Source organism: Spea bombifrons, chromosome 5 (genome assembly GCF_027358695.1).
Source record: "Spea bombifrons isolate aSpeBom1 chromosome 5, aSpeBom1.2.pri, whole genome shotgun sequence".
Classification (NCBI taxonomy): domain Eukaryota; kingdom Metazoa; phylum Chordata; class Amphibia; order Anura; family Pelobatidae; genus Spea; species Spea bombifrons.
This window is the reverse complement of record NC_071091.1, coordinates 71,227,007-71,239,352: the sequence shown is the minus strand read 5'-3', so window position 1 is coordinate 71,239,352 and position 12,346 is coordinate 71,227,007. Positions and strand designations below refer to the sequence as shown.

The 12,346-nt window shown below is 37.0% G+C and overlaps 1 protein-coding gene across 1 annotated transcript in view; it reads left to right on the top strand.

The window, feature by feature from the left end:
* Positions 1-12,346, top strand: part of ZNF236 (zinc finger protein 236) — a 52,301-nt gene that overhangs the window by 36,678 nt on the left and 3,277 nt on the right. Inside the window, exons 22-31 of the mRNA XM_053468307.1 lie at positions 1,161-1,264; positions 3,780-4,190; positions 4,845-4,990; positions 5,075-5,318; positions 5,720-5,899; positions 6,330-6,488; positions 7,824-8,008; positions 8,708-8,836; positions 10,398-10,592; positions 11,077-11,206. Of these exons, the coding sequence (XP_053324282.1) occupies positions 1,161-1,264; positions 3,780-4,190; positions 4,845-4,990; positions 5,075-5,318; positions 5,720-5,899; positions 6,330-6,488; positions 7,824-8,008; positions 8,708-8,836; positions 10,398-10,592; positions 11,077-11,206 (1,883 nt within the window). The remainder of the gene's footprint in view (positions 1-1,160; positions 1,265-3,779; positions 4,191-4,844; positions 4,991-5,074; positions 5,319-5,719; positions 5,900-6,329; positions 6,489-7,823; positions 8,009-8,707; positions 8,837-10,397; positions 10,593-11,076; positions 11,207-12,346) is intronic.

Below are 12,346 nucleotides of genomic sequence, written 5' to 3'. Positions count from 1 at the left end.
TGGTTAATACGTCCAGCCTTAAAGGGGGCCAGGGTAGGTGCACCTTGTTACTCAATGCTATTCTAACATCAAGCATATTTTATGCGCCAAACGTTACATCAAGGTGGGAATTTATATTTTATTTTCTAGCTACATGGACGCCCGCCTAATTACAGAATATATATCACTGAGTTCATGAGTTACAGAAAGAAGGGGGGTGTTATTTAGAGGTGACAAACGGTCGATATTTACGAAAACATTTCATACAAACATTGCATATTATTGAAGGGTATTTATGTAAAATAATTTGCTGAGCTATTTTGTAACTGACAATTCCTGATTGCATCTTCACGTTATGTGATTACTGCCACCGTGCAAATAACACTCGCTCTACCGCTTCTCTTGATGATAGGATTTGCTCCGGAATGATGAGGCTTTAATTGCAAATGATGTGGTTATCTCTGATACATTTTTCCTTTTTCTGTTGAGCAGCAGGTAAATTATTAAGGTGTAAATTAGAGTATAAATAAAAAGTTTTTGGTTTTTTTTCACGAGACGTTGAAAACTTTGCATGATCCCTACTGGCTGGCTCAGATCGATACGACACATTAAATAGACTAAATGCGTTGGAAGAAACAAATTAAATGGATAACGCTGGCAATTTTTTATTTGCTTTGTAATTGAAATTGGCGTCTTCATACTGCAGCTACAAAACATGCTTTGTGTTGTAATGATTGGCTGGGGATGTGCACACTTTATATTGTGTTTAGTTTAGCTGGAGTTATATATTAGAAATGTGTGATTTGGTTGCTAACAGAGTGAAAATAAGATAATTGCATTATTATATTCACAAAATGTGGGTTGGAAAGTTGCACTAGTTCACTTAAGCCATAACAAGTAAAAAAAAAAAAATTAGCAGACAAAAATGAAATAGAGTATATGCTTAACGGGTAGAAGTAGGGGAGAGACATCTTGTATTGTCCGGTTTATTCATAACTTTCTGTTGAACTGTCTAAAGATAAAAGGAAAAGTGTTTTTTTCGTTTTTGTTTTTTTTTTTTGGAATGTTGACCTTAAAATGTCATTGTATCTATGGTTTAATTAAATATGATTTGTCCTTTTTTTAAATTTTATTTTGCCATTTTACAATTTTTTTAACGATAGGCTTTCGGTTCGTTTCAGGCACATACGTATCCACACTGGGGAGAAACCATATAAGTGCGATGAATGCGGAAAGACTTTTACCGTTAAGTCAACGTTGGATTCTCATGTGAAAACACATGCAGGTGGGTTTGGATGGGAAAGAGAGATGGATTATGGGTTTTGTAGGTTTCTACTGCAAAACCAATGTGTACTTCTGACAGCTGGTGTCACAGACAATAATAGCAAAGAACACATGCCCGTCTTACCTCTCTGGTGTTTAATTATACTCGCATACATGATAGGGTTATTCAACTTGAAGAACATGCTATGTGAGTTCTGGGTTTTAGAAAAGTTAACTTTATGGCATCTCTGTGCAACACGAAAGTGCCTAGAGTCTGATCTAGAGTGGAATCAGTAGCCAGAGTGTGGGTTAAAGGCATATCAGGGAGGTAGAGTGGCAAGACTGTGGGCAGATGTGCATAACTGGGGGGCAGGTTGGAAAATAAAAGGAAATAAAAACAAAACAAATATTTTTCTCAATCATAGTTTTTATTAACCCTTAATGACAAAGCCCGTACATGTACAGGCTCAAAATGCATTGTTCTCAATGGGTTTAGGGACCGCCCATTGTCCTTAAGGGGTTAAATATGAAAAAATAGGTTACATGAATTAATATTTACTAGTAAAACTTCTTTCCTATAGGGTCGTCTAATGTTCAGGCTTTTTCTTTTTTTCCAAAATTAATATTCAGCTTTTTGGGGTCGTCTTATAATTAGGGTCATCTTATAATCGAGCAAATACGGTAATAGTTACTTATGACTTAGATGTAGATCAGATCACATTTAATGAACACTTATTGCAGAAAACCAAGTAATTCCAAACGGTTCCTTTTCTTTTTCTTGACGCTGTATTTACTGAACAAGTGTATCATTCTGTTTCAAAATGCAGGAATCATGTTTGGTTCAATTCTCCTTCCATGGTCAGGTTGTTTCCAAAATATTAATCATTCAAAAGATCAGTACGTACGTTGAGAGGATGAGAAGCTTTGAATAAAAAAGTCTGCCACTGTTGACTTTACACAATACAAATTTCATGTCGCGTAGGAACAAAGGGGAAGCTCATAATGTTTGCTGAATTCTAACAACCAGAGCCTTGGGGCACTCTCCTTGATACTTTTTATGACATTTAGTACATTAAAATCAAAACAAAATTTGAGCACTTTGCGTCATTCAGTCGATTTATTTAATCCTTCTAAAAACGCATCCAGAAACATATAAATTGACCCCATTCTTTAAACAAAAATGTATGTTCACGTATATGTGTGTGTTGTAATGGGCAATAATTATATATATTAAAAAAACACCTTTATTCTTCACCTACGGCTCGAAGAATTGGCCCAGGTGTAACCTCAGAGTGGTTTAAATCCTCGAATGGAACAAGACAGGGATGTCCCGTATCTCCACTTTATGTATTAACAATTGAACCACTAGCTAGAGAGAGAAGAAAAAGACATGGAATATAAACTTCACATGTATGCACATGATATCTTAATCGCTTTAAGTAATCCAAAACACTCTTAGTCTTAGAATTAATGATTGTCCTAGAAAATTCTGGAATAATATCAAATTATTCCAGCAAAAATGGACAGCGCTAAATAAATATACATATATCATACATATATGTGTGAAGAAACAATAATATAAAGTAAAAAATACAAACACTGAATTAGGAAAAATATATGTATGTATTGATTAATTAAACAAATTAAATATAAGGAAATAATACAAAGACAAGCAACATATATGTTAGGTATATTTCAAGAAAATTTTTTCTTTAATATCAAATTAATTAAATATAAAAAAACTATTGCCATACCTATCTTTTTGGGTTTAGAAGGTATTTCTATGTTTTATTTATTTTATACAAGCCTTGTCTTTCTATTAGTAACTTGCCTTGTCTCTCTGTTGTCCATCCTTCAACTCTCCTTGCTACTTAATGACATTAGCCTTTTTGCTCTGAAACACACAAATATGCCAACGCAGTCTGGGTTGTTTTTTTATCTGTCTGTATTGGTTTTTTTTTACACTTCTTGCAATTGGTCATCACATTCGATACACGTAAGTCCGCATTGTTTATAATTAACGCTAGACCACTAGCAAATGGTTATTTTCCATGTAGAAGAACTTTGCTGTGGATGCAAAGTATACCAGTGTTACCGAGAACTGGTGATTTTGTGTGTCGGTTCGTTTTCATTAGCTGATTATATTTCCTCTCATATTGAAATGAACAGCGCAATTTTCCCTGGAGACCTATAATGTCGTATAACTCTGAATAACATTTAGGAATAGAGCTGATTATCTTCTTCTTAGTTGATAACCATTTTACATCAGTCTGAATTTGCCAACTTATGTAAGAACCAGTGACCGATGAAGTGACATGCAAGAATCTGCAGAGTATGTATTTACCCCTTTCCCAGCTTTGCCCCTTTTTCTTCTACATGTCTTTTTGAGACATTGATATGAGCAGAGTCCGAGGTTGGAATTCCTTGAACCTGAGTGTCCCACCTGCACCATTGGCCTGAGACATCTACAGTATATAACTACATGTGTTTAGAAATTGCTGTCCTCTTTTACCGAAATACTTTTTATTTATTTGCAGGTCAGAAGCTCTTTAATTGTCACGTTTGCACCAATTCATTTTCAACCAAAGGAAGCCTTAAAGTACATATGCGCCTCCACACGGGAGCAAAGCCCTTCAAGTGCCCACATTGCGATATGCGCTTCCGCACATCTGGACGCAGGAAGACTCACATACAATGTCATTACAAAGCAGATTCCAAAAAGATCAGGAAACCCGTGGCACGCAGACATCTTTCCCAAGCTGCCGCTTCAGTCTCCAGTACCACTTCCACCACTGCTGAGCCGCTTCAGTCAATCAACCTACTTAACACTACTGCAACAGACCCAAGCGTCTACATCGCCAACAGTTCTGTACTTTCCAGTCAGTTTGATCAAAGCTTACTTCCGCAGGGACTGGTGGGACAAGCCATTCTGCCAGCTTCTGTATCAGGTGAGCGGTTTGGTTTTTTACTCCCTTTAAAGGTGACTTTTAACGAGGACATTTTTTTTCGCTAATCAGACAGAATGGACAAGAAAAATTAATATTTTTAATACCACACATTTTTATTTGATTGTTGGGAAATTATATTTAGGTATTTTGGGAACACATCTGAACAACCACCGATTTGCAACATTTTATAGAACTGGCAGATCTGATGGCACTTTTTTTTTTTTATGTAAACTTTAGCAACAAGCTTCCTTCTTTGGCAGCTGTTACTATCTGCCCTCGTAATCACATGTGATATGGAGTCTCTGCTAATTTGGATGATACAGCTGAAAGCAAAACCTATGTTTATGTGAGTAGATCAGGTAAAAGTCATCAGACTTGAAAACCTGTGACTTAGTCTGCAAATCAGATTACTTTTGTTTCTGAGCCAAAAAATACAAAGTGTTCAATATTAAAGAGAATTCTATCCAAAGAGAACAATCGTGTTGATATGGTAGGATGTTTTTTTAGTCAGACAGGGCTGTTGCTGACCACAAGGGACAGCTCAAAGTTTACTCAAAACTATTTATTTCTGCTCTCTATTACTATATTTTCAGTATGTTTACAGCTCAGTACACTTTTTATTTTACTTTTATTTTTTTCCTCTCTAATTTGCAGCCGGCGGGGATTTAACAGTGTCACTCTCAGATGGCAGCTTGGCCACCCTGGAAGGAATCCAATTACAGCTTGCTGCCAATCTTGTTGGCCAGAATGTCCAAATTTCTGGAATAGATGCTACAAGTATAAACAACATAACACTACAGGTAACGAAAAGTGTAATGAGATGGACCAGATTAGACGAAAAGCACACTTTTCAAATTTTTTTCCTAACCCCTCTGTTTTGTTAGATTGATCCCAGCCTTCTGCAGCAGACTCTGCAGCACAGCAGCATTATCCCTCAGCAGCTCCCTGGAGATCACACCTCTGCCCAGACAGCTGGCAGCCTGCAGACAAGCGACGGTCCAGTAGCAGCTAATGTAGTCATTCAGCCCATAGCAAGCCTGTCTCTGCAGCCCACCACCACATCCACCTCTAATCTCACCATTGGGTCTATGGCCGAGCAAGACGGCGTACTAACCTCCACTACAACATGTAAGTTTCAGCCATACGTAACAGAGAGAGGTGCCATAAATGTCATTTTGGGTCACTACTTATCTGTCTGGTGTCTCCCTTGTTTTTTTTTCTAATTCGTTAATTCGTTTGCTTTTGGGCAATATTTTGCCCTTGAATTTTCATCACAGGCCATTGTCATTTGATTTATCTGTTGTTATAGTAGTGCATAGCACAGTGCCATAATATCAGATTGAACATGGTCTTTTGGAACAGAGTAAGACTTGCATGTATTATTGTTAAACATAGTATTTTTTCATGTTAAAATTCCATCACTGTATTAGCCTCTACCACTTCTGTTGATATGCCAGTGCTTGGATTACTCTCCATTCATCTCTTGGTTTGCCCGTTGTGCTAAATAAGTAATATTTCTTCCTACTTAGCTGGCCAGGAACTTTCTCAGGTGATGACGTCCCAAGGTTTGGTCTCTACCTCAAACGGACAGCATGAGATTACACTGACCATTAATAACTCTAGTCTCAGCCATGTCTTGGCTCATGCTACTGGAACCACACCGACCTCAGCAACTGGCTCGCCACAGGAGATAACGCTCACCATATCTGGTTAGTTCAATTAATTGCCTTTTGTCTTTTATATTAATGTGGCCTGTTGTCGTTCAGTCTGTCTAGCTGTTTGTCTAGATCACTTTCTATCTATCCATCTGTTCTGAACATAGTAGGCAGAATTTTAAGTACTGTTATTTCTGTACCATTCTTGGCGAAAAAGATGTCCAAAAACACCTTGTGAACACTTTTCCCATTCTCGCATATCTTACATTAATACACATTTTAAATTCCAAAAATAGTTTCACATAGCATTTTGACTGCAAATCAGAAAAAAATACTTGCAGAACATAATAGGGGAAAAGTAGCCCTGTTTGAGTTCTCTCCTCTCTGCCCTGATTCCAAAACAAACTATATTTGTTTTTTTGCTTGTTTTCTGCTGTTTTCTCTTAGTCTCTTAGGCTTTTATGGTTCTTTGTGTTTTTATTAGGTCAAGATATTGTGGGGCTTGGCTCTTCAGGAAGCAGCGATCTAAATGGGAACTTGCGACTTAACACACCTACAATTAGCACCCAGTCAACTGAGAGTGCCCTGTCGCTTAGCAGTGATCACATTTTATCACAAAGCACGGCATTAACTACCACTTCAGGTACTGCTGCAGGCGCTGGGCACTTTAATTCTTAGTAACATTTTCAGTAACTGCAAAACTTTTTTTGTAAGGGTAAGGGCTCACTAAAGCTCTCTAATGAAATGCTTCAAATTAAGTTCATAGGCATAGAGTGCAGAGAATAAAGGGTTGGGATATTCCTCATTGCTTTCCTTTTATTTTCCCTTTTTTCATATTAGGTTTTTTTTTTTTTTTTTTTAACCAAAAAAGAAAGCACATTGTAAGTACTTTAATAGTCATTCATTAAACCAGCAAAAATCAATAGGAGCGTTTTCAGCTCATGCACCCAGGGGTCTCTAGATCATGTGGCAGGAGATGGGTTCAGCTGGATGGGTAAATTTGTTATGGGGGGTTGCATGTGATATAGCCACAATATTTGTAGTAAAACAGTTTAAAACCAAGAGAAAAATGATAACTATAATTATTATTATTATTGTTTGTATATATACCATATTTCCCCATGTATAAGACGCCCGAAATTTAAAAAAATAATTGTTTTTTCAATTACATAAAGTTATCGAACTCAAGTTTTATTCATCATAAAATTCATCCTCATCATCCTCATCACTCCCATTAACTGCCCAAAATTAACCCTAAAGACCCCATCAACCATAACTGCCCCTAGATTAACCCTAAACACCCCATTAACCATAACTTCTCCTAGATTAACCCTCACCTCCCCTAACTTTCAGCAGCCAAAAATATTAGGTTTATACTTAGTTGAGTTGCTGAGCAGTGTGGACGCTATAAGGAAAGGGGCCAACCATCAGTGGGACTGCAGGGAGGGACTGGGATGCAGAAATGGGCGGGGCCAATCATCAGTGTGACTGCAGGGGGGGGCTGGAAAGTAGTAAATGCTGTGGGGGCGTTTGAAATGTGCCGCCCCTCTATAATCTACAACCACTGTATAAGACGCAACCAGTTGTTAGACCCCAAATTTTTCTAAAAAAGATGCGTCTTATACATGGGGAAATATGGTAGTGCCAACAATTTATGCAGCGCTTCTTACATTACATATATATTCAAGGAGTATGTCAAAACTAGAATTTATAGACTAAGACAAACCGGTACAAAAAAGAGCAATTATAACAAATCCTAATTATTACTTCTATTCATAATTTTTTAAAAATATTTTTATTTTATTATGTGCAAATAAAAAAAACAATCTTTATAGAGGAACCATGAAGATTATTATTTTTTTATCTTAGGAGATCGGTTTGTTAAAATCTTGCAGGTAGAGGACAGGGAATCTTCGCTGATATCTTACTTGGGCTCAATAGATGGTAACACATTATTTTGATATGCTTATTTATGTAGAGTTGACAACATCTGCTGGCAGCCTTCCTTGTACCACTTCAATAGCTCAAGCCCCTGTATCCACTCAGAATTTGGTAGTGTCATCAGGAGTAGGTGGGGATGGGACTGTAACGCTAACCCTGGCTGACACTCAGAGCATGCTGTCTGGAGGCCTTGACACCGTCACCTTAAATATCACTTCGCAGGTATGGATAAAACAAAATACACATCGTTAGATGCCGGCATAATGCTGACTATAAACACGGTCTACGCAAGACTAATGTGCTTGTGTTATAACACTTTTTTAGCGTGTTATGCAGACATTGCTAGGCATGTGATAGCTGGGACATTGTTGGCATAAGCTTAAACTAATAAGTGATGTTCTAGCAAAAGAGTGACTGGACATAAATGAATTGTTACGTGTGTCACGGGAAATAACAGTAGCGAGGAGCTGTTAATTGGCACTGCTTGTAAGGTTTCGTTTCTAGAAGCCCAATTGAAGTGAAAACCGAGTCTCTGAACTGCTGAAGACATTAACTCTAATTCAAAGAGGCTTCTGGGTGTAAAGAGTTTCATCAGGCTGTCATTTTGCCTTGTATCTAGGAAATATAATTCAAGGCTGCAGAACACAATACCAGAAAATATAACTGGTGAATGGCACCTGGTATCCACACGTGAAATAAACACTAATAATATTACATAGTAGGGAGAGTATCATTTGCTTTTGAATCCCTTTCATCTGGTTGGAACATTGCTAACCCATGGTGTATTTCACTCCAGATGGCTTTATTCAGAATACCTAAATTAAAATAGTTTTGTTTTTTAGGAAAGGCTATAGAACAAGTAGTCTATCTGTCATTTAGCTATTCATAACCTGTATTAAAGCCATGTTTGTTTCCCATTAGAGTCAGCCGTTCCCTGGCATCCTTTCAGATAGCAGTTTATCTGGACAAAATGGCACTGGTTCCCAACAGGTCATTCTGGTGAGCCATGCATCTCAACCCACCACCAACACCAGTGAGCTCAGCTACCAGGTACAACACCAGTTTATAGTGTGTCTGTGTGTGTGTGTGTGTGTGTCCCAAGGAAGAAGTGCAGCTAAAGTATACCTTTTGACTTTTTCTAGTAAACCCATATTTCTCAAGTTCTGGAGATCCCATCTCCTGAAGGATATTAACGTTTTGATTTTATTATTAGATGACACTAAAGGATCTCAATATGTATAGCTTGGAGAAAAGGAGAGATATGTGGCGTTTAAATACGTAAATGGATTTAGCAAGCTACACAATGGAAACTTATTTCAAAGGAAGAGAAATGTTAGCACAAGAGGTCACAATCTAAAACTAGGGTCAGACGCTTACCTGTAATGTAAGGAAGTTTTACTTTACTGAGAGGCTGGTGGATAAGTGGAATATGCTCCCAGCAAAAATTTTATGGGATAGGCATATGGCAATCCTGAGTCTAAAATGAGACCAATGACCAATTAAGGTCTGAGTCTTTACTTCAGGAAAAACGGTCAGACTAGATGGGTCGAATGGTTGCCATGAAATTCTACCTTATGTATTAGGAAGAAATCTGTCGGAAGTAAAAGGTCAGAAATCTTAGGAAAGCCTCAAACTTGCATACCTTTAGTGTAATAGAATTTAAAGTTACTTAACTAAAAAGTACAATTTCCAATAATTTTCTTTTTAAGGGACAAAGCATTAGTAACTGGAGCCGTACGGATAAAAATATGAAGGTTCCATCTCATGTGAATTAGAAGATCAACTTACAATGTCAAGCTGAATGTGCCTTTAAACTTATTATTTGTATGTTTTGTGTTACCACTTCCAGTTAGACAGGCATCATAGCGGCCAACGGAAGTTTCCATATTGGAAAAGTGACAATATGTATATATGTGTGTGTGTGTGTGTGTGTGTGTATATGTGTATATATATATATATATATATATATATATATATATATATATATATATATATATACCCACATTTTAGAAAAATAAAACGTCTTTATTATTATTTGTGAATTGTTGAAAAATGGAGCCCTTAAATGATCTTCTGTTCTTCTTATCACCAATATCCAGTGTTTAATGTTTACTATTAAACAGTGCGCGAGGCAAAACACATGCCTTGGATCACTACCTTTTTTGTTTTTCAGAGACGGTGTAGCCAATTGTTGCAGAATTTGCAGCATGATAGAGCCTTTTATTTTATTTAAGTATAGAAATTCCACTTTGAATGGCAGCCTTTTCTGAGAGCACACTGGAAAGCTTTAGTATAAAAATAGAGATATATAGGACCTTATTTTTAATAGATATTAAAGGTATTACTGTTATTTTTCTAATGTTTGAAACCTATGTGAGAATGGTTATTGAATGGCTGTGATTTATCCCTGGGAATTGAATCAAGCCCGTTGACTACAAAGTACCTAAAACTCTTCTGGCTCGATGTCATGTCCAGTACTATTACATTATCGGGATTGTGATAATCATTTTTATAAAGCATGGAGTGCAGTAAATAAGAAATAAAAAAAGTACTAGGCCTATGAGCTTTATCTCTGTTGAACATGTTTCTGATATGTTACTTCTGATAATAGGTTTCTGATGATGCCCACATGGAAAAGAACAGTCAGGCTGAGAAAGATGGCAGACTACATCAGTGTTTTGAGTGCAATCATTACTTTCCTTCAGCCTCCATATTGGCAGAACACAACAAAGAAGCTCACGGCAAAGAAAGAATTCATGTCTGCCACCTGTGCAATAAAGCGTTCAAGAGAGCGTCTCACTTAAAAGTAATAATGAAAAATGACTTGACCTTTAATGCCTTTCCACCATCAAGCCATATGCCTGCCTTATGTTAGTATAATGAAAAATAGGAATTACAGGGAATAGTTGCAATAAGAGACAGTGTCACCAGGAGAAGCTCTACACCCCCTGCCGGCCCACCCATTACTGGAGATCCGGTTTGAGTAGAGAGACTTTTCTTATCGTCGCGTGTCTCTAGACACATTATTGTACCAAATGCATATTAAGAGTAATACCAAGAGCTCTTTCACTTATTCTGCAATAGAGGTAGGAGAGAAAGGTTCTTTATAGTCTTTCAGTAGGACTATTTCGGACTCACCTCTGTCCATATACCCTTTTTTTAACAAGGGGGGGGATTCTGTAATTAGGCTTGAATCACGTTCCTCTATGTTTCAACACTGCCTAACATAACCACTTTAACTATTGTATGCGTTCTTGTATATTAATATGTGGTGTCTATAATTCCAACAGGAGCATATGCAGACACACCAGCCCGGTCCTTCACGGAGTTCCCAATTGCCGAAATTATTTAAATGTGACACATGCGATAAAGCGTTTGCCAAGCCAAGCCAGCTGGAAAGACACAGTCGTATTCATACAGGTAATGTCCGCTGAGTCCATGACACAAAGACTGTGCTGGTTCTGTTAGTTTCCAGTTCACTTAACCGCACATTGTGATTGAGAACTGGAGTTACAAAGAACCAGCTTTGTTCATGTGGTTTATCAATGCATCCTTTTGTGCCAATATTGTTTATGAATCCTGCTGGTTGATCGGGTGTACTTTTACATCTTGATATGTATGCTGCATTTTTAAGCAAGATCCTGAAGTGCTTAGCTAATAGAGTGTTTTGTATAAATATCAATCAATGCTCGTCTTCTTTGACTCTAGCGTGGAAACCCTGTTTAAAAAGTCTGTTGTCTTAAAAGTATTTTTAAAGCATCGCAGGATTATGCTGAATGTGCCAATTATTTCAGAAGGCCTTATGACAAACAGGCTATTCAGGGAAAATTCAAGTATCCATTTTGCTGTGCAATCAGGAGAAATTACCTTCCCTTCTTCATTAAAGGAGAATTTTCCAGAGTGCGCACGAATTGCATTCTACTGTTCTTGAAGAACATCTAAGAAACGTTGATTATAATTTAATTATATGAGTACATCTGCACGCTTTATATCATATCAATTCCCACAAGCTTTCATCTTCTTAATAAATATAATTAAACTGAAAAACAAAAATGTTTTCAGCATTCTGTGAGAGCTAGTTTATGTATGCTGTATTATGTTAGATGTAGATAATTCTCACATAATTGCCACATAATATGAGAAGCCAAAGAAGAAATCTCCCGTACTTAAAAATAAGCAAGTGATTTAGCTGTATGCCTAGCTGTATATGAAATTCAATTAATCTGAGATACTGCCATATTGGGACAGTATTACATTAGGTATTATTACGCAATGAACAAAAAGCATAAGGTGAATAACAAATAAAATGAATTGGCATTTCTAAAATTCTCACTCTCCTGCAGATGCGTAGCAAAAAACATTACAATTTGACCACTTTTATTTTTCTTGTAAAGTTTTCAGAGCTCCTGAGTTAACTACTTTCAAGTAAAATGCTTCACCATGCTCCTGCTTTACTCATTTTTCTAAAAATGATACTGCTGAAATCATAAGTTTTCCCTAAAAGTAAAAGTGTTTGAAAAACTCCTACAAACAGACCTTTCTTAAATACCAGCAAAACAC